The sequence below is a fragment of the Sceloporus undulatus genome, chromosome 7 (assembly GCF_019175285.1).
Source record: "Sceloporus undulatus isolate JIND9_A2432 ecotype Alabama chromosome 7, SceUnd_v1.1, whole genome shotgun sequence".
Lineage (NCBI taxonomy): Eukaryota > Metazoa > Chordata > Lepidosauria > Squamata > Phrynosomatidae > Sceloporus > Sceloporus undulatus.
In genome coordinates this window covers 18,176,069-18,200,527 of record NC_056528.1, presented here as the reverse complement: position 1 = coordinate 18,200,527, position 24,459 = coordinate 18,176,069, and the positions used below count along the sequence as shown (strand labels likewise).

The 24,459-nt window shown below is 43.9% G+C and overlaps 2 protein-coding genes across 6 annotated transcripts; one reads left to right on the top strand and one right to left on the bottom strand.

Moving 5' to 3' along the window:
* Positions 1 to 104: 104 nt before the first annotated feature.
* On the top strand, positions 105 to 1,838 carry CDC26 (cell division cycle 26). Its single transcript, XM_042480243.1, has 2 exons — positions 105 to 247; positions 1,333 to 1,838. Exons 1-2 carry the CDS (start codon positions 167 to 169, stop codon positions 1,504 to 1,506), a joined length of 255 nt encoding a protein of 84 aa, XP_042336177.1. The 5' UTR covers positions 105 to 166; the 3' UTR covers positions 1,507 to 1,838.
* Positions 1,839 to 2,599: 761 nt separating this feature from the next.
* Positions 2,600 to 24,401, bottom strand: SLC31A1 (solute carrier family 31 member 1). 5 transcript variants are annotated; one of them, XM_042480241.1, is made up of 6 exons: positions 24,259 to 24,401; positions 21,054 to 21,241; positions 8,502 to 8,657; positions 7,938 to 8,010; positions 7,048 to 7,216; positions 2,600 to 6,731 (listed from the first exon to the last, which is right to left on the bottom strand). In XM_042480241.1, exons 3-6 carry the CDS (start codon positions 8,616 to 8,618, stop codon positions 6,530 to 6,532), a joined length of 561 nt encoding a protein of 186 aa, XP_042336175.1. In that variant the 5' UTR covers positions 8,619 to 8,657; positions 21,054 to 21,241; positions 24,259 to 24,401; the 3' UTR covers positions 2,600 to 6,529. The 5 variants fall into 5 exon arrangements, with proteins under 5 accessions (XP_042336175.1, XP_042336171.1, XP_042336172.1 ...); XM_042480237.1 differs by lacking the exon at positions 24,259 to 24,401 and adding an exon at positions 23,878 to 24,109; XM_042480238.1 differs by lacking the exon at positions 24,259 to 24,401 and adding an exon at positions 23,937 to 24,109.
* Between the last annotated feature and the right edge of the window lie 58 nt (positions 24,402 to 24,459).

The following is a 24,459-nucleotide window of genomic DNA, read 5'->3' as shown; positions in this document are numbered from 1 at the left end:
CCGCTCTAGGATTTTCAAGCAAACTCTATGGTCGCAAACTGGGCGGGTTTTTTTTCGCTAGCGCTTCCGGGTTTCTTTAGATTCGGGGCGGGGCTTACCGGCTCTGCGCTTGAAGGCGGTGGGCGTGGGCGTCGAGGCGCATGCGCCCTCCTTCCTTGCTGCCAAGATGCTTCGGAGGAAGCCGACGCGGCTGGAGCTGAAGCTGGACGACATCGAGGAGTTCGAAGGCGCCCGGAAGGAGCTGGAGGCAGGTGGCTTTAGCGCTGCGGCCACACGGCCGAAATAATCCGCTTTGACACCGCTTTAACTGCCATGGCTCCAGGCTGTGGAATTCTGGGATCTGTAGTTCGCTGGGGCGCTAGAGCTCCCTGGCAGAAACTCACACGTCTCATAGTATATCTACTTGTCTTGTGTCTTGTCACACAATTATATATCATTTTGCTATTGTATGTTGTTTTACTCTTTGAGCATTTTACAGTCATTGCGTTTTATTGCCTGCCTTTGATTTTGTGTGTTTCATGGGACGTATTAAAACAAGGGACAAGTACATAGGGAATCATAGCAAAATGATTGCCCAATGTTCCCCTATGGGCAAACATTCCCTATGTATTCCCCTATGTATCCCTATGGGCAAACATTCCCTATGTATTCCCCTATGTATCCCTATGGGCAAATATTTCCCTATGTTTCCCTATGGGCAAGTATTCTGCAATGTTTCCTTATGGGCAAGTACTGCCATTTGTTTTATTGCCTCCTGTGTTTAATGTTCTGCTCTTTGGTGGAAAGCGTGTTATAAACAACATTGTTGTTGTTGTTTAGACTGCAGAAATGATGCAGTCTGACACGGTTTTAAGTGCCGTGGCTCCATGCTGTGGAATCCTGGGATCTGTAGTCCGCTGGGGCACTAGAGCTCCTTCATGAGAAGGCGAAAGATCTCACAAAAGCTGCACTCTAGAATTGATGCAGTTTGGCTCCGCTTGAGCTGCCATGGCTCCATGTTGTGCAGTTTGAGGATTTGTAGTTTGCTGGGGCACCAGAGGTCTCTGGAAGAGAAGGGTAAATGCCTCTCCAAACTACAGTTCCCAGAATTCACAGCGCTGAGCCATGGCAGTTCAAGCAGGGTCAAACGACATTATTCATGCACTCTGGATGCAGCCTAAGTCTCTGGTTTTTGCCCTGTGCTTGGACCATTTCTGCATTGCTAAGGGCAGCGAATTAACTCCAAGAGAAAAGATCTTGACACTTAAAGGTGGCGAAGCCTTTACCCAGCATGGAGGACACCGCCATCTTGTCCTTTTAAATTAGTCTCATGGTTCCTTTTTGCCTCCACAGAGCCGTAAGAAGCAGCGTGAAGAGGTGGACGTGGTGGGCGCCAGCGACAGCGAGGGAGCCCTGGGACTAAACAACGACAAGAACCGAGAACAGATGATCCACGATCGGATCGGCTACAAACCGCAACCCAAACCCAACAATCGTTCCTCTCAGTTTGGGAACTTTGAGTTCTAGGGCCAAAGGACATTCGTTTTGCTAGCATCCACAAGGTTTGGGCAAAGGAGGAATTCCTTTGAGTCTGTAAGAAGTTCATCTGGAAGCAGCCAAGAGGAATGGGCCTGCCTTCTCTTGGCATTAAAGGAAGCAATTCCTCTGGCAAACCAGAGACTCTTCTCCCAAACTCTATGGCATTCTTGTTCCACTTGGGGCTTTTTCCCTCTTGCAATCTCTTTAGCTGATGTATCTTAAATAAAAGTGTTTTTTTCCCTTTTTTAAAAGTTTATAAATCACATTTTTTGGATGAGATGTTTTGAATCTTATGGATGGAATTAAAATCTTAACACTGAGATGTGGCCAGAATTGCATGGATTTTATGCATAGGATTTTCCACTTCTCTTATGATTTCCACTTTGGTGGCTAAACTCATAGACCTGTGGGTTGGTGTTTGTGTTTTAATATGCTGGGTATAGCTGCTGAGGTGGGAGCCAGTGTGATGTAGTGGCTTGGGTCTTGGACTAGGTGACTAGGGATTGAATCCCAGCTTAGGCAAGAAAACCTGATAACCGCCTTAGGGTCACCATAGGTCAGAAATGACTTAAAGGCACCCAACAACAACAAGCTAGTGAGGCAAGCTTACCTGCTTTCTCTGTTATGCTGTTCACCTTCCTTCCAATGCTGATTGTATTTTTAAAAGTTCAACAGAGGAGGAGAAATGGGGGCTGGATGGGCATAAAAAGAACCTTCTGTGTCAGAGGCTTTAATTTAGGTATGTCTTTATCGCTATACAGTTTGCATTTCAGGAAGAGGTGAGATAATAAGGACCGTTCTAAAGTGAACTGGCTGTTTGACTTCATTATTGGGAATGCAGCTTGAACCCAATGGCCAAGAAGCAGCATATAAATGTGGTAAATATATATATAGAAACCAGTGTCAAGAGCTTGCTTCTTCTATGTACACCTACAATTCTTGATAACAGTGCAGTGAAATGTGCTGTGATTTTAAAAACTAAAATGCCAGAGGCTTCCTTCATGGTAGTTCTTGTATGATTCTGGAATTGCCTGGTGCTATAACACAGAGCAGCTTTGAAAGAGTCCATGCAACATACCTGTAAGATACATTCTGCTTTATTAGTTACATACAGACTGATAATCAGTACTTACATAATAGTATCAGATGGGCAATCTCCACTATGGATTTAATATATATATACATCCAGCATGGCATTATGCTAGAGAAGATATATGGTCTGGAAACATGGTAAAGGCACCTTCTTTTTCTTGAGTACAGTGGGGTAAAGCACCAGCAACACAATCATATAAGCTCATAAGAGCGTGGCTAGATATAAATGGGAGATGGTAGTAGTGCCTTCCTTCCACAGTCATACACTAAGACAAGATTGGTAGAGGACAGATTTCCTCCTCCCTTATATGTATGGGGAAAAGTAAAATATGCTAAATGCATCGTCACCAGGGTGTCTTTCTATAACTCTGTATACACAGAGATAAAGAAGAACAGTTGTTTTCAACTTTTAGTCCACCAGAATCATGGGTCATGCCTTTTGGAAACTGAAATTCAAAGCATCTGGAGGATGGAAAGCTGAGAACCACTCATTTAGAGGAGGCAGCAAATTCAGGTTGCACCTTGAGAGAAGAATAAGGCTGGTTTAGTTAGGGGTAAGTAGTCTGTGGGATACATCTACTTTTGTAGTAAATGGCACTGACCTGACCTAAACTGTTATGAATGTACTACAGAGGAGTTGGTTGGCACAAGGGTCTGAAACTGACTGAAGCAGCCTCTTAAATTGGTGCCTTTCAGAGAAGTGGCTGGGGGAGGTAGGAGTTGGAGTCCATATTTGAAGGCCCCCAGGTTGGGCAAATCTTGCCTTCTGACCAGATGCTGAAGACCAATTTGGACCTGGCCAAATGTGTTAGGACTGCATCACTTACCTAGCACAGCCAATGCTTGCTAGAAACAATAGAAATCACAGTCAAACCTGCGGGAGGTTGGTTACATATGGCTGAACGTCAGTCACTTTACAATAACCATGTCAATACAGAAAAGTTACTAGCATGACTGGCCGCTCGTACCTTATTATTTATCGGAACCATGCTGAAGACATTTGAATGGGCCACTCCAGAAAAACAGAATGCTGAACTAGATATGAATTTGGCTTGAGCAAGCAGAACTCGTCTCCCTTAGGTAACCTGGAATATAAAATGATTAGACTCCAAGGCACCACCACTGAAGTAGGGTAACAAGCCAAACCTGTACCATATAGCCTTCCTCAATTAGTTATTCTCCAGATGTATTGCACTACAACTCCCATCATCCCCAGGCACACAACACTACTGTGGTATTCAATAACGCAAGTTACCACTAAGTGATGGTCACAACTTGTGTCGCTTAGAATGCATAGGCTAACCTGCATCTTTTCACCCCTTCCAGAAGTACAAGCAGCCTTTCTTTTCCCAAGGCACCTGTCCATATGCGCCTGAAATTTTAGCATGACAAATTTTAGTTGCCTAGGCTGCCTGTATTTTTTTAAGACAGGAGTCCTGCCTGGTTGCACCCATGTGAATAATTGCATACAAAGACATCTTGCTACAAGACCACTTTGCATGCTGACATTCCAGACTAACACAGCTATGTTTCTGAATTCTACTTCCCATGTGAATTGTTTGCTATGTACCTTTGAATTCAGGAGAAACAAGTGCCCAGGATTTGTTACATTTCTTTGCCAGTTATTTCAATTAATTCCTATCTTGTCATTCTAGTTACCTGCTGAGGAATGTAGGCTTAATCTCTCCCCACATCCGCATAACAAAGACAGCACTCATTAGCTCCTGTTGTGTTTAGGGAAACATGCTTGAAGACTTGGATCTCTCCACTTTATCTTGGAAGATCATCAAGCAAACAGTGCCATGCCATACAGAGTCCAACTCTAAATTGCCACTTCCTTCCTTGCTACAAAACTAGCTTTTTGCATGAAGTTAAAATGGAGTGGATTGTGTTTCTATATGGTTCCCACCCTGCCTTTTAAAGCTGATATGCCCTAAATGGCAACACTAGGGCCCTGCATCCCTTGACATGTACCATTGCTCGGTGGTGATGCCGGTGGAAAGAGGCACATGTTTGTCACTTACACTTGAAGTGGGAAGAATGTTTTCCACACAAGCGTGCAATACCACATGAGAGCCGCAACACTGCACAGTAGCACCATTGAGAACAATTTAGCAGCAAGGGCTGGAAAGCTATAGCTGACACAGCTCTACTATTTGTGGCGCCCTTGGCAAGGAAAAAAATTCAATATTTCTCTACCCTAACCCAACTGTAAAAAGAAGTCGTTTTTGAAAGACGGGATAAATCAAAGCTGGGGAACCTCTGTCGTTCTCTTCCCATCAATCCCAGCCACCCTGGTCAGTGGTGAGAGATGGGAGTAGTAGTAATATGAAATGCTTCATACTCCTGAATCCTAAGTCCAGTCAGTTATCATATTATATTATGTACAAAGCATTTCACAATTTTTGATTTTTCATTTCGAATGACCCTGTGTAGATACTGTGAGGGCACCTCCTGTCTCAAGATGAGCCTGCATCAGCTGTTTTAATTAAACCAAGTTATATGCTAGAAAATACCAGGAATATCTGCTACAGTCTACATTTCTGGGTTAGTGTTTCCTCAAGATTTCCACTTCCAAGATTTAAGATCAGGTGGGTAGGGAGGAACATTGTTTTTCAGAAGATGAAAACCAATATTTTTGCAATAGTCAAGTATTTCAAGGAACATAATCCTCAGCTGGTGTGCTAACTGAAATAGCAAACTAGAATGCCTATCTTGCAAATTGATCTAATTGTAAGCATTCCTGCCTATCTTCTAAAACAGCAGGTTGGGTTGCAATTTCTGCCTATACAGGCTTAACGATGCTAGGAAAGAAATAAACAGCCATCACAGAATGAGATGAGAGATGGATCACTGGTGCAGACACAGCTTCAGGCTGTTTACCCTAGTCCAGTGATGGTGAACCTATGCCACGCATGCCAGGGGTGGCACTCAGAGCGCACATGTGCCGTCGCCCCAGCACAGAGTTTGCCAGAGTTTGTTACTAGAAAGCCAGAGGGACATGGCACTTTGCAACAAATAAGTGGGTTTTGGATTGCAGTTTGGGCACTTGGCCTCTAAAAGGTTCATCATCACTGCAGTCTTAACTGAGGTAGAAGGGATTGCTTAGAAATGAATGCTGCCTCTGATGACCTTCAAGTCACAGTGAAGCCAAAGCTTGTTCCATCAATTTATTTAAAAGATGGCTCGCACTTTTTCCTTTTTAAGAACATGTTGATTTGCATACATTTTACACACTCACAATTATGTCAGCAAGTCACAACGGACAATTAAGAGTCACGTGCCATTACCGTAGATTGTCAGATTGTCTGCAGCCCCTTAGCTGCTCTGGAAAGCAAACGCTCTGGGACTGCTGGTACCTAGGGCTAGAAACAGGCCAGTAAAACAGCTTTGGGGGGGAAACAGAACACAAAGCTGAAACCTCTGAACAGATTGCATTGACTGCTGTTCTTTTACCCAGCAGAGATACTGCCATTATGTTGGCTTGCAGCTCTGTATCTGTCTACTACCTTTGATTCAATACACCCTTTCTATAACCACCCCCCATCAAATCCAAGCACTGGCTGTTTAAAAGCATTATGAAGAGAACATGGAATCATTGTCTGCATTGACTTGTCAGCTAGTTTCAATCATGGTACAGTCTTTTAAAAAAAAATCAAAACCACTAATTGTTTCTATTATATAAGCCAATTGTCCTAAGGAGGCTGCCCTAACCGGTTACTAGCTCTCTTCCTACCACTCAAGACCACCACTGCCCCTCTTCTGGGGAGGAAGGGAGGATGTGGCAGAGAAGAGAGGCACAAGTATTGTTCCCAGAAGGTTGGTGGGAGGGCACCCCATGGATTTTGTTGGCATGTTTCCAGTAAGCCTGGTCCTTTCCAGAGGCTGGAGGAAAAGGGTTGGCCCCCACTGCCAGGTATTAATGGCAATGCTCTGTGATATCCACCACTACCGCCTTCTTCCAGCTAAACAGAAAATAGCCCGTCCCTGCACCTGCTGCCACAGCGATGCAGAGGTAGCCATTGTATGTCATGAAGATGAGCATGAGGAAGTAGCTGACCACCACTTGGATGATGTGCAGGGCTGTCTGGAAGAGGTGAGGGAAGCTCAGCATCTGTTGCCTAACAAAGTGAACAGAGAAAAAGTATCGTGTTACCAAAACAAACAAGCAAAATCTCACGAAGGAATAAGGAGAAATAGCGCTATGAAAGGCAGACTTCAGTTTACAAAGTACAGTGGTATTGAGGAAGAACAGGCCATGCAAAAAGGACTCTGAGGAAAATAGTTTGGAGGGGGAATATTCTGACATTTGACCCCAAATGGTTGCTGGTTTTCCTCTAGACAAAGCAGTGCAAGACTAGAAAGTATCAGCCCCAAACTGACCAGCTGCCTCCTATATTAAATCCCCCACATTCTCCAAGGGCGATGTTTGCTCACCCAACTGTTTTGTGCGTCTCCATCAAGACGGTGCCATTTGGTCCCGGGACAGGCATGGAATTGTAGCGGATGCTGACCTGCGACTTCCGGAGAAGGCTCTCACGGGCAATCTTCAGGCCTTCATAGAACATGGCCAGGAGGAAGATGGCCACAAAGGCTCCTGCCATTTCTGACAAAGGGAAAAGGATGACGTGAGTCAAATCTCTCTAAACCAGCTTTTCTTAACCTGGTGCCTTCTAGATGCACTACTGGTTCCACCATACTCAATCAATCCTGGCCAGTGTGGTGTAGTAGTTTAAGTATTGGACTCTGGAGAACATGGTTTGAATCCCTGCTCAGCCATGTCATGTGCTCTCAGAGGAAGGTATGGGCAAAAGTCCCTCTGAACAAATCTTGCAAAGAAAATCCCATGAAAGGTTCACTGTAGGGTCACCGTAAGTTGAAAACAGCTTGAAGGCACACAACAAGAACAGGGGCCAGGTTGGGGAAGGCTAATCCAAATATAACGATGCTAGTTGTCCATGCCCAGCCAGTAGTTACTCAGAAGTGTGGTCACAGGTATCAGAGTTGGTTAAGCAGTCAACCAGCCACAGAGTTGGTAGCATGTATGTCATTTTCAAAGGAAGCATTTTCAGAGGAAGCATGGTGGTTCTCTCGATTGTGTTGGACTCCAATCCTCATTAGCTCCATCAAGCATTTTCCAATATTAATGATTTGCTGTCAAACATCATCAGCAAGGCTACATGTTCCTCAGCCTTAAGATAGACTGTTATTTAGGCCATAGAATCATAGAATAATAGAGTTGGAAGAGACCGCAAGGGCCATCCAGTCCAACCCCCTGATCTCAGTGGCATGAGGGGAAAACCTTATGTACAGCCAAGCTCACTCACCTCCAGCCGTGTTGATGACAATCCCAGAAAACAGCAAAGGCACATTCTCGTATCCAAAGTAGAAGGTCATAGCCTGCTCCAGACACAAAGGAGACAGTTAATACCACCAACCATTTTGTGAATGACTTTTCTTGGAGGGAGAGAAGAAGAGGCAGGCAATTCCACCATGCCTAGCCCCAGAGGCAGATGAAAGGCCCTCCCTCCTTCTTAACTGCTACCATCCATGCCTTGGAGGGAGAGAAGAACCAGCAGTATATGCTGGACTTGATCCCCTTCCCTACTGCCATTCCCTTCTCCTTTTGTGTCATGACTTTTTAGATGGTAAACCTGAGGGCAGGGAACTTTCAAATTAGCAATCTGTAAGCCTCTCTGAGAGCCTCTGCAGCCAAAGAGCAGAATATAAATACTCTTACTAAATAAATTCCCAATCTTGAAAGTCCCTTAGAAAGTGTATGCTATTAGCCCATTGCACTTAACCTATGTAGCACTCAAGAGATGTTCCTGTGCCATTGCTGATGGTCATTATCCTTTGTTCAGTAAATCTGTTATCTGAGCTCTACTCACCATCCCTTCGCCGTGCATATGTCCTGGTGACATTGTGGTATGATGGTGCGCATGAGGATCTGAGGTGGGCATGGCAGTGCCGGTCATATTATGGCCCATGTCATGATGGTGGGCCATCTTGACTCCTGGATAAAAGGCAGGGAATACAGAAGACACCTAGAAGAGTCAAACAGCATAGTAAATGGTGAGGGATAATGGGAGTTGGAATCCCACATCATTTGGACAGCCCCTTTTCCCCATTCCAGGAATAACCCTCAAAACCTTTACTAAATGTAGTCATGGTTATACGAACTGTGAAGTACAATATGACAACACAAAACACAGAGGCTGCATTAATGGTACAGCTATGAATAAACCAAAGAACAATTCACATGGCCATACAAATGCTAGAAGTAAATCCTGTATTTCCTTTTGCCACCACCCATATTGAGGGTGCCAAAAGGATGAGATAAGAATGGAGCCAGTTGCTAAAATCTGAATAAACTATATGCACCAGAAAGACCTGCTAAGCCTCTCTAAACTTTTTAATTAAAGGTTGAGGTTTTTATTATTTTCACATGAAAATTGATACATATTTTGTGGGCATTTTCCCAATGTACTTGCTATTGCAAATTGCACTAGAAACTGAGAAATATGTTGATTTCCAACCACAAAACGTGTTCAGGGCTGCATTCAGTTCCAGGCGATACAAACTGAGGCTGAAAGTTAAATCTTTCAGATTTTTCTATGCAAGAACTCAGGACTGCCTACAATCACTGCACAATATGGGACTGTCTCACAATTCAGCCTGATCCTTTAAAACTGGAAAAGAGAGCCAGATCACTCTATGATTCCTTTTTAAACCACAGGCTTTGGTACACTGGCTATCTGTTCTGCTTCTTCTAATTTCTTGAACTACAGGAGAAAGTGTGCTCATTCCACAGAATGCGTATTGGAAAGAATGGTGTAGAGCTATCCCAGGAGCCTCTCTTGGATATTTAGGACCACCAAAGGCAGCCAGGTAAGTGAGAGGAAACAGCATGCAAAAATGAGAGGGAAAGCTAAAACAGGGCATTAAAAAAAGAGGAGGACTTCTCTACAAGTGGATTGACTCAAGGAACCCACAGCCCTGAGTTTGGAAGATCTGAGGAGGGCTGTTAATGACCAGGGATTGCAGGAGTCTCTCATTCGTAGCGTCAGCATACGTCAAAGTTGGCTTGGCAGAAAATAATAACAAAGACAAGCAGCTATTCTGTAATGATCTGCAAAACCAAAGACACACTGAGCACGAAGGAGACAAAATGGAACCCAGTTAAGTTTGCCGTCACACACAGAATGCTATATTCCAAGGCGGGAGCTGAATAGGTAACAATTCAGCAACACGGTTTAATCTAATCTCTGTTTAGAAGCTGCAGATGTCCCTATGATCATCAATGAAATTAACTTCACTGCCACAGGGCTGGATTGTGCTGAAGCCCCATTTTAAATCACGTCAGCTCAGGGGTTAAATGCATGCACATGTTCTTCCCGTAATTGACAGCCGTGGAGTTTATTGGGAACAGATTTCTACACAATCACATTAGTGCAAACTCTTAACCAAAGGCAGAAAGGTCTCTGCCTGCCCACGGCAACCCAGTCCCCATTCCCAGAACAATCTCATCCCCATGTCTTTATAACTGTGTTAGGCGGGAGGTGATAAGCGCGCGCAAGGATGGCTCAAACTCCATTTAAACTCATTACTGCTGATGTCAAAACAGCCTCCCACACAAGAGAGACAGAATGGGGCCATCCAATTATTGAAGTGCAGATGGTTCCCAGAAAAAAGACAGGACAGGAATCCACGTAGTAGATGTTAAACCTTAAACCTTACAGTGTTTCCATTTCCATTGGCCTGTTATCACAGGTAGTCTCCTGAAACGTGGTGTATACCTGAATTGGACATACCTACCCAATTTTGCTGCTGGGTGTACTAGGGAGCATGACATGGTCACATCTGCTGAACTGAGAAGCTGATGATCAGAGGTCTCTCATTCATAAAGCTGCCACAAGTCAAAGTGGACAGCAAATAAGAACAACAAATCACAGCCATACATGGGAGTATGCTTTTATACTCATGCCCTGTTTGTGAGCTTCCCAGAGGCATCTGTTTGACCATTGGTAGTGCAAAATACTATATGGCCTTTTATTTAGCAACAGCCTTCATGTTCTTATGCTATTCCAGGGATGGGGAATGTTGGCCTTCCAGATGTTGCCGCTTTCCAACTTCCAATAAGCCTAATCAGCACGATGGTGCAAGATCATAGGAGCAGCAGTTCAACAACAGCTGGAGAACCATAAAGGCCCACCTCTATGTTATGAGATTTATTGAGAACTTAGCCATATGTATGCTGACTGGGGCATGTGTATGCTGGGTGTTTTGGTTGCCAGGGGTACTTGCCCTAGCTATTGGGTAAGTAGATTTGAGAAAGCGTACACTTACCCCACTGCAATATATAAAAAGGGGGGGGGGGTTTCTGACGATTTACTTGGTGATCTCAGTCTGACATAGCCTTCCGAACAATGAATATAATTAGAACACTTCCATTAAGGTAGTAAAAAATTAGCAAACCAAGCAAAGTTTTCTACATATAATCAAAGCAAATAAGCCCTTGGCACTTTTGTAATAGTCAAATATATTCTTTTCCCAGTAAAAAATGCCATAAGACGCCATTAATGATGGATGGGGAGGCACCATCTTTTCTTTGAGTGGGAAAACTCAGCAAGAAAGCTAAATGAAGTGAAAATGGAACAAATGAAAGCAGGTTCAAACATGCTGGTGCAATCTTTTCAAGGGGCTTTAACCACCTCATCGCTCACGCAAGAGATGCATTAAATAAAAGTTCCCTGAAAGAGTGAACCCTTCCAGGGTGAAAGCTTTTACTACATGTGAACAAGCAATCATTCAAGCACAGAGGAGAAACTGAAATGAAAGGATGATGGCTTCTGACCCAGCAGTGCTGCTTTGGAAAATACCTTTTTTTTTTAACAAAGCGGTTTATTGCTACCATAAAATGTATTTTCAGCCTTTGTGAAAGGAGTTTCTTGTGAGGGAGAGATGAGCAGATGCAAAGCAAAGTATGCCATTCTTGACAGGAAGCCAGGGTGGCTCTGTTTGAAAACCCACCATTGTCTGGTGATAGGGAAGATTTCCCGCAGAGCTAGAACCTAGAAGCTGAACCTCAGGACTTTTGGAAAGAGTTGTCGGCTCTCCTGCCACTCAGTCTGCCCCATGCATTTCATAAATGATGAATAGGCGTGAAGATCAAGAGCTGAATGGGCTCCCTAGGCAACCTCCCAACCAGCCCTACACACATCTGTATGCATACTAAAGAGATGCTGTCTGTCCATAATTATATGGTTCAAGTCTGGCCCAGTGAAAGAGCACTTTTTTCCATAGGTTTAAATGCCTAAAGTCTCCCCATTCAGGCTGAAAGATTGTGAAAAGCCCTGGCAAACCTCAATTAACAAAACTTCCAGCAAAGAAGATCCTTCTGACACGGGGCCTGGACAGACAGGCCAAAATTAAGCTGCTTCGGGTCACTTTGGAGGTATGCTCTTTAAATGGCACACATGTCCTAAGAGGCCAGAAACTGTGCCAAAGCTGTGCTCCAGTCCTTAGGACCAGAGCATGGCTTTGGCGTGGCTTCCGGCCTCTTAGGATGCATGCATCATTTAAACAGCATATCTCCAAAGTGACCCAAAGTTGCTTTTTTTGGCCTGTCTGTTCAAGCCAACAGTCTTTTATACTTGCCCAGCCTCACTGTTCTTCCTTGTTCTCTTGCAGATTCAGTGATTCTTGGCTCTTCATTTAGTAGTCTGCTTTGTCGGTCAACAGACAAACTGGGAAAATAATCAAATCTCCAGCAAGATGTAACCAGCAAGATGAGAAAAAATTGGGGGAAGGAGACCATGAAACATTAAAGTATGTTTATTTTGTTTAGAACATGGGAGCACATCTTCCTCCAAAGTAACACTACTCTAAAAACCGAATAGAGGTTCAAAGGCAGTTTTGAAGCAAAGCACGCAAGCCAGTTGTTCAAAGGAAGAGTCTAGCTGAGTGTTCGGAAACCCTTGGGTGGTTCTAAGTAGGTCTTTGGGATCCCAGCCAATGTGCAGACATTAAAGACAGACATGAAACAAAACCCAGCATGACAACTTTCAGTGGTCAAACCAGCTTTATTTCAAAACGCACCTTAATTAAAAAGCAAAAAGCCCCGTTAATCAGAACTGCACACATGAGAAGATTATAGCAGCAGGAAACATCCCTCTCCCAAGACATACACCTGTTTGAAGAGGCACAAACCAGAAGGGTTTCTTCTTTCCAGCATTTAAGATGAGAACAAATAGGGACGGTGTGGCCTTTCACACCGGGGGATTTTTAAAAATACATTCTAATTGTTGTCTTTGGCACTTTTCAGAGAACAAAAGACTCCTCTCCCTCAAAGCACCTCTTGGATTTCTAGTCTAGTGTGTCTGGGTTATTCAACCCCTTTACTTGGAATTTGGGTTTTGAGGCCTCCGGTTTGGAAAAATAGCAGCCTTGCAAACACAAAAATAGTTTGGAAAGCAGGAAGTTCCACCTTACTACAACTTCAGCTAAACACAGAGTGTTACCCAGATAACAACTAGCCTTTCAGCCCTGAGAGAACTCTGATCCAGAATCCAAAACATACACACAAAATACACACACACAAACACACGCAGCTGAAGAAATTACACAATCGGACTTCAAACAGATACTGGATAGCCTCTGGGTGTCTGCATGATCTCCTGCTCACTCTCAATCTCTTTCCCTCTATGGTAAACTGGAACCATTTTGCTTTCACTGGCACAGTACACTGCTTGGAAAAGTTACTTTTTTGGGACTTCCTGACATGGGAACTGTACAAGATACACTCCAAAAAAATAACTTCCCCAATGCTCTGGGTATGGATTGGGGGGGGGGGGGGACGACCCAGCATTTGCATATAGAAGAGCCAACATCAAGTCTTCTTCAGCTGAGCCTCAATTATGTTGTTAACAGATTCTTACCTCTATCCAAGATCTTTTCAGGCCCAACTTCTGTAGACTCCAAAAAGAGGAGGCAGCCCAGAGCCGTTCATTCACTCTAGCCCTGCTAGTTGCAATAGGCACACTATGCTCAGTATCATGAGACTAGAATGCTGCTCTCAGTTAATGCAATTTCCTGATAGTCTCTGCCAGCTGGAATTGCTTCCTCGCCAAAGTAAACACCCCCAACTCGGCTGCTCAAGATCTCAAGCTTTGCACCTCTGCATTGTAGCAAAAGGAGGGATCTGAATAGAAATAGCAATTACCGAGTCTGCTCTCAACTGGCATGATTACAATTCCTAAGCAAGAAGTCCTCACAGTTGTTTTAATAAATTCAGGAACACAATTCATGTGTCCTAGTTACTCAAACCACACGCCTTTAAAAAAGAAAACCCAGGGAGAGAGAGAAAACTTACAATCCAGTCTGTCTGTTGTGGTATGTTCCACCTTAACATAGTTTACATTATGGAAGAGAATGGCAGAAATTTGGGGGGGAACAACATCACGACAACTATTATTATTACTACCAACGCAAAGAGTCTATACTGATAGCTATTTACATCTATCTGTTTTGAAATCATTTGAAGGACAGGTTGTGCAGCTTATCCTGCCAATGCAATGTCTCTGAGCTTCAAATAATAGCATCTACTGCTATTAGGATCCTGTACCTGCATGCTTATAGTCATGAGAAATATGACAGTCTCTTCCGCAAATCTCTCACACTACAGCTTCACACTTGACAAGTCTGCTACTTTTAGCATACCTGGAGAATGCTGCTTGTACTCTTCAAGTATCCCAGTGTAGAAGCCCATGAGCTGGCAGAAGGTGGGCTTCCACTATCTCTTTAACGCACAGTCAGCTTAGAGTCAATGCTGACAATATCCTCTCATCTACTCCTTTGGGAGAGCTTCTATCTCCCTAGAAGCTTGAACTATAATCCGCCGGGTTCAGTGCTCCACCAAAAAGCAGTCCAAATAGATAACTCCAGAAAGTACATCATAGGAAATGATAGCAACACCTTCCCTGCTCCCAAAGATTCCCTGCCATGTGTCCCATATATTGCCACAATTCCCGACGATGTGACGAACAGCCCTGAAATTTAAGAACAAATATATCTTGATACTAGTATGAGCCACCCCCACATTTTGGGCAAGGCAACAGGTCTGCATACTTTGTTTTTAGAGCTACAATTAGCAGACAACTCCCACTTTCCAGCCCAGTGGATAAATTAGTACTTCGACTTAGGCATTAGGAAGAACTTATTGACAGCAAGAGTTGTTTAAGACACTGCCTTGGAGTATAATGGAGTCTCCTTCTTTGGAGGTTTTTAAACAGAGGCTGGATGACCATTTGTAGGGAGTGCTTTGATTGTGGATGGCAGGGGTATGGATTGGATGACCCTTGGGGTGTCTTCCAACTCTAGGATTCTATGATTCCAATAGGCCTTCTTTCCCTAGACAGCAGTGTTCTCTTAGGTAAAAAGAATAGTGTTTCTTTATTTGCGTTTTTGCCACATTCATGAGGGTCCTTCAACCCTAACCCCAGAGAATGTGGAGTGACCACTATATTGTGTTCTTTTCAAACTGGAGAACAAAAACTCACATTGCAGATGCTGTTTCATCTGAGCTGATAATGTTGAAAGCGACAGAGCTGTGGCATACAATCATCAAACAAGGAAGGCTGTGGCAATTTAGCATTGCCTTTTTTTTGGAGCTGAGAAATTTATACAAGGCAGGCTAGGGTAGTCATACTTCCCATCTGGAAACTAAACAGCAGAGGTTTTTTCAGGGAAGAATATCTTTCCTTCCTCAAAGCCACAAAGACCTATTTTTTGAAACCAGGAGATATTCAAGTCAAAATATTCTGCACCAAAAAAAGTTTGTGTCCTATGCAAAAGGTGAGGCTGGGCCAGACAAGCATTACACCTACATCAACCACACTATTAGGTGTAAAGTGACAAGGGATTAAAACCCTTTTTAGTCCAGCAAAAGGCCATTGCTCTTTCCTAGGTGAACATGGGGAGAGTTGAGAGTGGAGCACCGTATGTCAGGGCACAGATCATATCCAGATAAGATGTATTTTACAAAGCAGAAGGGCACCTGGACCACCCTCACCAGCCATTTTACTTCCTGAAACCCCACAGGCTCTGCAAACTCAATAATGTTGTTTGCAAGCTGGCAAAGATTAGGTACTATGAGGTTGTATTTCACAAGGCTTTCTGGATAATCAACCTCCACCTCCCTGAGCGCCCCCCCCCACCTGTAACCTTTGGAGCATTGTCATAAAGGAAATACTGCCATAATATTTGATCTTGTTGCAACAGGCTGCCAGTAAATATCTGGCAACACCTAGGCTGACATTCATAACCTATACCTAGTCCCCTGGGAAGAAGTTAAACCTGTTTAGAGGGAGGATTCACCAAGCGTCTCTGAAACACCATGGGAAAATAGGAACCATTTCAGTTCTGGATTCAGTAATAGAAGGATAACCATTGGCTGCTCATTGGGCAAACCAAGACCCACCTTCTCTCCAGTGCCAGGTTTTTCAGCCATAGTGCTGGACTCTCATCAATCAGAAGGCAATTGCATTCTGGCTCCTGAGTGCCTTGCCGTCAAGAGCTATCCCATCTGTCCTGCCCCACTCCAAATGACCCCAAGCTGATGACTTAAACCTATTTCATTTTTACCGTCTCCTCTAGGGATCTAGGTCAGTGGTGGCAAACCTATGGCACGCATGCCAGAGGTGGCACTCAGAGCCTTCTCTGTGGGCATGCATGCTGTCACCCCAGCACAGTTTGCCAGAGTTCATTATTAGAAAGCCACAGGGATGTGGCACTTTGCAATAAAATAAGTGGGGTTTGGGTTGCAGTTTGGGCACTCACTCTGCAAAAGGTTCAACATCACTGATCTAGGTTCTATGCAAAGCAGCCTTTCAAAAATACTCAGAAAGTTCAATTGACCCACAGATTGTTAACTGGACACTGGGAGCTTTGTTGGAACAGCTCTAAATGAGTGCCACTCTGTTTCTAGCCAAGATTCAGTGTGCTGGCACTGACTTATAAAGCCCCATAGGGCTTGGGTTCAAGAGATTTGAAAGACCATGTCTCCTTTACATGAGCCAGTTGGAGCACCAAGGTCTTCAGGAGAAGCTCTTCTCCCATAGGTGCGACTTGGATGTACATCTCAATATAATTTGTTTTTTATTTATATACCGCTATTCCAAAGTGACGTAGGGAGTTGTTTCATCCGCAACTGAAACTCTTGCTTCAAGGAATGCATGGCAATGTGTTTTTATGCAAGCCACTAATTCTCAACCTCAGCATCACATATGCAAAGTGCTTTAAACACTGAAAGAGCAAACAATACATTTTAAACTCAACATATACATTTTAAACATCGTCACAGCTAACACCTGCAAGGAAAGATTTTGACTCTCTACTTTTTTGAAGGAACTCTTCATAATTCAGTTTAAATGTCTATATTTATGGGTTATTTTAAAAGTAAAACACAGACGTGTTCTGGCTAGTAGCAAGAAGATAGTCCCTTTTTTTTTTTTTGCTATAGCAAACTATTGTGTGACTTTGAACTCTGGAGCAGTATCCAGCTTTGTCTTGGCAAGGCAGATGGGCCAACAGATTAGAGCCTTTAATGTAATTTCATCACTTGAAAAGCATGTTGGTGCCAAGAAACTGGAGCAGTATCTGACAGGTTCCTCCTCCTGACCTTTTTTCTATGCAGAACCACACCTGCCACCAAAAACTGGGTGAATGGCCACAAAACAAATGATGGTGTCTTTTGGCAGTTTACAGAAAAATCACAAACGCAAGGAAGACAAAGGGTGAGGATGACGTACAAAGCCATATTCAAAGAGTAAAAGAAGACAGTAGCAAGGTAACTTCATACCACCATATAAAGCTTGGATGAGAAGCCGCTGAGCATCCAATAACTGCCCCCACCCTGCATTCAAATACCAGCAAGCTGCACATTTTGAAAAAAGGATATTTAAGGTCTAATAGAGGGTTTAAAGAAAGTATATAGCACAGTCCAATGTTTGTTCATGAGATTCTTATTGGAAGTTTCACATTTAAAATTATGGCGTTTTACAGACCACCGCTTTGCAGCGGTCTGCCGGCGCTGCTCTTTGTTCCGCGAGGGAGTCGTAGCATACAAACCATGCGACTCCCTCGCAGAGCAAAAAAGAAGCTCCAAAATGGAGCTTCTTCCTGCAGCGCCATTATGACGTCGCGAGGCGCCCATGGCGTACTCGCGACGTCATAACTGCCGCGCCTCGTCTGGATGCTATGCATCCAAGACGTAAAAATGGCGGCGGCCGTGTGGAATGGCCACCGCCATTTGTCACGGACTGAGTCTGTGATAGGGAAAGGGGTGTCTAGAAGAGACGCCCCCTTTTTTAAAATGGGACGTCCTGAGGACATCCGAAATGGCGGTCTATAACCCGCCAGAATTTATATTTAGAAAAGCAAACAGAAACAGACCCTAAAGATCTATCAATATCGACATAACATGATTCTGTAGCCCTGTGATGGCAGAATCCCACAGGCCTGTTACCGACTGCCAAAATAAAGCTGCTTTGGGTCTCTTTGGAGGTATGCTATTTAAATGATGCATGGGTCTTAAGAGTCCGGAAGTCACGCCAAAGCCACTCTCCATTCCTAAGCACCGGAGTGCAGCTTTTGGTGCAGCTTCCGGATTCTTAGGATGCATGCATCATTTAAACAGCATACCTCCAAAGAGACCCAAAGCAGCTTTATTTTGGCAGTCTGTAACACAGGCCACAGTCAGGAGAAAATTGGCTGCAATTGTACGAGTCACAAGGATGAGATGTACTTTTGCTGACTTCAGCCTTGTAAGAGAAACTTCTCAGGGCTGCTCCCTCCTATACCTTCTTCAATGAACCCCTGCCTTTTCTCTGTTTGGTAGGTAAGGTGGAGCAAAAGTAGATGGAGGAAAAAGATACCACAGCAATGCAAAGTTTTAAAAGGACTTAGCGGTATAAGCACTACCCAAAGGAAACGCAGCTAACCTCTCCAGCATTTCAAACCATGAAGTGCTGTAAGGGGTCATCGTGTTTTCAGTGCTTCCTTGAGACACTGCCACTACATGTTTTAATACTGTAATATTTTCATTCTATTTTAATGCTCACTTTTCTTTGAACTTGTGAGCCGCTTTGAATCCCGATTTTAGAGAAAAAGTGGGATAAAGAACATCAGGCAATAAATTCTGAGATCTTGGGAGACTGCCAAGTAGAGTTGACTACCGACAAGATACAATAATTTTGCTCACCGTGGTGATATGATCTATATCAGCCTATCTATATGCTCCGAACTTAGCACTAAGGAGGAGAAGGGAGTAGCCTCACCACTGTTGAAGCCCCAAGTCTTCTGAAATCTGGGTTTATCATGCCGTTGTACCAGGTGGAATTAGGAAGCAGAGATATGTCAAGATGCCTGTTTGCTTCATAGCCAGCCTAAGCACCACTTTGAGTATCTTCTCCTCTCTGATAGAGGCATGCAAATTTGCCAGCAGGTTCCAGACACTTTAAGTGTTCATAAGCATAAGTAAGCAGAGGGGAAGTAAATTCACCTGCAAATCTCTTTTCTAACTCCAAGGTGGAGAAGTGTATGGGTTTATTCTGTGGTCAAGAGATTAAAGCAATTGTTGGGCAAAGAGGAAGAACAAGTCTCTGTCTTGTTTCAGTTCTAGCTAGTTGGGTAGCAGGAAATACATCCCCCTGCGCTCTCCCCTCTTATAAACCTAGAGATAGAGAGAGGAACAAGAGATTTTTCCTTGACTTTATGCTATGCTTCAGAAATAACACAAGTTCAGGTCAAGATGAAAATTTTTCAGTAAGACCAGTCACACTTTCTTGATTCCCCAAGTACTAGGATAGATGAAACCATTGAATGAGAACAAGAACACAGGTAAAACAAAAGGTATAGCTTTCTTAATGCTGCAGTACCTGTGCCAATGTAAGTTAGCGGAAATGTGTGATTCCTCCAGTCCTGCCCCTATTCCTAACAGGTCAATATCCCTATGCAGACCTGGCCATGGACCAGCTTTCCTCCCACACAACAGTTCTTCAGCAGATCAAAGTTTCTACAAAGTAGCTTCCAAAAGCACTGACAGGCTGCATCCAAATCTGTGTATATCTATAGTGTAATTATTAACTTCTAAATTGCTTCAATTTCCTTATCTCTCCTCCTCTAAGCCAATATGAATAGGGTCAATGAGAATAACAGATTCTCTCATTTTCTTCTGCTGGCAGACCTTTCAATCTGAACATGCTTTGGGCTGTTACAGAAGGGTCTTTCAATAAGAACTGCTTCCTCCCCCACCCCTGGGTCCATTATGCTTTAAGTCAGTGCTTAGTTTTCACATGGTAGTTCATTTAACTGTTTTTTTTAAAATTACACTTCATTGTTAAAACTTAAAATTTTAGCTGTATCTTCTTTTAATTCATGATGTGCTGCTTGAGGAAATGTGGGATATAAATAAAACGTCAGTGGAGAGGTCAATGGAGGTGGTAAAGAGAATTAGTACAACTAGTTAGAGCAAAGGTAGCCTCCTTCCATAATACACTGATGATGATTGTATATGACACAGAATAATTACTACCTGTGTAAACATACATACCGCCTCAGTCGTGGACACCAAAATAATTCCACAGAATATTCTAGCGTAAGTACCTAATGTTTTCACTTTTATCAAGCCTCAAACTGAAGTTTCAATCCTTGCACAGGCAAATGACAAAGGAAAATATCAAGTTAATGGTACATTGAATGGTACATGCCCGGCACGTACCTATCACTGTGCAGCTCCTTTTCCAGGTCTATATTGCTCTATCACTGCTGGTCCAATGTTTGAGTCACTCCCACTTGAAGGAGTTGTGCCAAGATTTTACTGCCTCTGTCCTTAAAAGTTACAAGAATCACTCAAGTGGAGGACTGCAAGCCTTCTTGTACATTGCAGCGATTATTATAAGGCTCTTCCCATCCTATTGACAAGAGGTATAAGTATGGAACAGACAACAGAGCCCAAAGAAGTATTATCAGAAGCAAGACTACTTTGGATGCCGTTGTCTATAAAGATGGGATAGGACTGGCTAATGCAGTTGGCATCATTCAGTACCCCTTTTTTTCCTAGAGACAAAGTAATGGCTTTTAAGAAAGTTAACTGTCAAATACACCTGTGAAATGTAATCCAAAGGTATTTCAAGTAAGCCACATCATATCATACCAATTCTTAGGAACTGTTCTTACTGTTTCTCTGGGATCTGCCCCACTTTTAAACCCTGCTCCACACTATTGGTTATCTACTTTAAGTCAGACAACTGCTGTTATCCTTTTTGTACTTTGAATCTCTTCCTTATACAATCCAGCTGCCATTTCTGTACAGATCAGCAGAAAAGTATCTCATAAAATGAGATTCAATTCAATAACTGATATCACAGCAAAGAATAACCTACCTGGCAGTCTGATGTAATTGTACCTTGAGATTCTTCTACTTGAGGTAGAGAAGAGCTGTGTCTCTAGCAACTGGGTGGACAGCTGAGGAATACACCGATTCTCAGCCTGGTCCAGTTCACTACGACTCTTGGAGCACCCACACAGCATTAGTCTTAGCTCCTGGCAACGGGATGCTGATGTCTGTTCACTGCCAAGAAAGAACAAAATTGGACTGTTTTACTCAACAGGAATACCATTTCTGAGAGCCCTAGAAACATCAAATAGCGATTTGGAAATGGCACCATTTGTCCCCCGTTATGCAGATGTTCATCTTGTGCTCTTCTTGTTAAAATATTCCTCGCCTGGTAAATACAGAACCCCAAGTTAGACAGGTCATAGAATCAAAGGGCTGGCATGCAAAAGGTATAACCATGGTGAAAGCTTCCCATCATTCATTCTCTGAGCCTTCATCCAAACATGAGTTTCCAATGGCAAAAAGATGGTTCCAGCCATCTTGTCAGCCCTAAACATGAGCAAAATCCTACAATTTGTTTTAGCCTTTTGTTTGCCAGCTGTTAGCAGAGAGCCAAAACAAACCTTAGTCTCTGAGTAAGAAGGGGATGATACACAGGCAGAGAAACCCAGTATACAGGTGCCTTCCTCCAAAGTGGCGCAATACAGCAGAAGAGGTCCAGCCTTGTTGCAAAAACAAGTCTTCACCATTCTTTTGATGGCTTGCAGTAGTGCATGAGGTGGCACAAAAAGAGCAAATGCAGCAGGCTGTCTCCAGTCCTGATTTTCAGGTGCCACGTAAAACCCATAACCATTTGGACAAGGCTTTGTGGAACTAACACTCTGCCTTCTACTGCTGTTTGCACAACGGCTCAAAGTTCGTTGGTCAGAGCTTTTACTACCCCAAAACAAAGAAAGCCAGTGCACCTCTGTTTCAAAAACTGTTGGCCAGAGAGAGACAGTTAAGATGCTTATATGAAGCCAAGGACAAAGCCAGGGACAAAGATGCAGCATGAGGTCAGGAAGAGAAACTCACATCCCTTGCGGCACGGACATGTCCTGGTGCTCAAAGCCTCCCAAGATTTGTCATCCCAAGCAGCAGTGTTTCTGCTTATTTGAAACACAGATTGACTTGGAAGTGAAAGCCGCACTTCTTGAGCCACGGAAGAATTGACCAGCAAATATGACCCAGTAATTGGTACTCAAACTTTATCTTGACAACCACCATGTTAACTTCACCATATTGACTGCATTTGACAGCTATTCCTCTGAATCTAGTTACAAACAGTATTCCAAGTGAGGTGTTCGAATGGTACACAGGATTTGCTATTTGTTCCTGGTTATTATTTCTTATGGCAAGAGAGAGAGAGAGAGAGAGACCCAATAGATGCAAAAAGCAAGCTGGCTTCAAAAGAATACATTCCAAATATGCTTTTTTCAGGGGGTTCTTATTACAGCGCTTTAAAAAAGTGTTAATCCGCAGAGTGTAAAAAGCCTTAACCAAATCAAGTTTTAATTCCTTTGGGAGAACTACATGGCCAACTCTTCTCACAAAGGTATTTAAAACAAGAACCTGGCCAAATGCCCAGGAAAGAGCCAAAGGCGCATGCATGGGAACGCTCACTTTCCTCCAAGCAAAGCAGAATAGACTGAGCTACACCTTCAGGAAGGTTTCAAAGTCAGCACCGTATTTTGAAAGGCAGCTCAGAAATCGCTTCCTAAGCTTATAAATAAGTCTTAGCCTGACTTTTCCAGATGCCTGAAGTGTTTATCCACCTTTTTTTTCCTGGCAGCTCCCCGAGAAAGTGCCCAAGAGCCATGTCACCGTGAAAGTAAAGATGGGGGGAAATAATCCAAACCATACAAGCCACGGCTCAACAAGAGGGACAGAGAAACCTCTGTTGCTAAATATTAACGTAAGCATGCTTTATTGATGTTTCCAGTCTGCTTCTCTCAAAGGAGAGCTTTCATTAGTTTAAAAAGAGAGAGAGAGAGGAAATGTGAAGCTTGAGATCCTTTCTAGTGTTGCTAGGTCGCCTCCCCTGAAACCTGCTCCTCATTGTATCTACTCACATTCTTAACTACTACTACTCCTCTTTCTGAGCCTGTAGGATTCAGTTCCATCCCATTTTCATCCACTTCGATTGGGATGATAGTAATTCCCTTCCACTTCACAACCCTGCCTTCTTCCCTTCCCAATTCTAACCCATCTGCCACCCACTTCTTTCTTCATATCCTCGCCTTCTGCCTCAGCCTGCCCCAACCTGGGACCTCACGACTCCCAGATAACATAACTACTTACAATGAAGTACTGTACAAACACTTGGTCTTTGCTGACCGGTCATCCCTTCCTCAATCCCTAAGCAAAGGAGGAAACTTGCTGCGATAAGCACAACTGCAGACTGCAACACAAGAAGAGTCTTCTGCTGTCTGTGGCAGTATAGGATGGTTAGCCTATGCTTCCCTTGAAGTCTAGTGTCTAGATCAAGGGGACTCAGAGAGAGGGGAAATGGAGGACAGCATTCCACAAGATGTCCTCCTCAAGCAAGTGGGACTGCAGCTCCCAGAATCCCCCACCTGCTGTGGACGGGGATCACGCATCCCAGCATCCCCAGCCCTACCCAGAATACTTTTTCCAGCCCCAGCAGAGGCCCATGATGATGTGTGGGGACTCTATCTCCCAGAATCCCCACCAGACATGGGCAGGATATGCCAGCCAGCATTAGATGAATGGGAAAGGAATCCCCAGGATCCCCATCAGTGGGTCATGATGGTTGTGGAGGGACTACATCTCCCAGGATCCCCAGCAAGTGGTCCATGATGTCAAATTACCAGCTCAGACAGCCTCTGTCCCCTCTTTCGGCCCCACAGCCATTGTCCCCTTCACTCACTCGTCCCTCTCGACCTCCTCAGACGTGTCCCTTCGCCAAAGCCGACGAGCTCCGCCTCCCTCATTGGTTGGCGGAGGCGTCACGTCTAGCCGCCCGCTCCTCCCATTGGCCAAACTGCCCTCTTTCGCTTAGGCACCGCCTCCCAATTTTCCCAAGCTCCACCCCTTTCAATCTCAGGATTCAGCACTATTGCTCCCCTCAGACCCGCTTGAAAGGAAGTTTGGGCTTTCCGGGGACCCGTAGTTATCATGGGCAAACTACTCTCTTTGAATTAGGCACCCGCTTGAAAGGAAGTTTGGGCTTTCCCGGGACCCGTAGTTACCTCTTCAGCAGGGAAAAGATGGGTCACGTGCTAGCCGTCCGCTCTTTCTATTGGCCCTCCTTCACTTAGCCACCTAGGCTTTTCGCAGCTCCGCCCCTTCAATTACTAGAGGGCTATTGCTTCCCTCATATACGCTTGAAAGAAAGTTTGGGCTTTTCGGGGACCCGTAATTATCATATCTTCAGTGAAGAAGGGGAAAGG

Coding starts and splice junctions, on each gene's coding strand:
- CDC26 (XM_042480243.1), top strand. CDS start 167: ATGCTTCGGAGGAAGCCGACGCGGCTGGAGCTGAAGCTGGACGACATC. Junction 248..1,332: donor GCGCCCGGAAGGAGCTGGAG/GCAGGTGGCTTT, acceptor TTGCCTCCACAG/AGCCGTAAGAAGCAGCGTGA.
- SLC31A1 (XM_042480241.1), bottom strand. CDS start 8,618: ATGGCCCACCATCATGACATGGGCCATAATATGACCGGCACTGCCATG. Junction 8,011..8,501: donor ATATGCACGGCGAAGGGATG/GTGAGTAGAGCT, acceptor TGTCTGGAGCAG/GCTATGACCTTCTACTTTGG. Junction 7,217..7,937: donor TGTCATCAACACGGCTGGAG/GTGAGTGAGCTT, acceptor TCCCTTTGTCAG/AAATGGCAGGAGCCTTTGTG.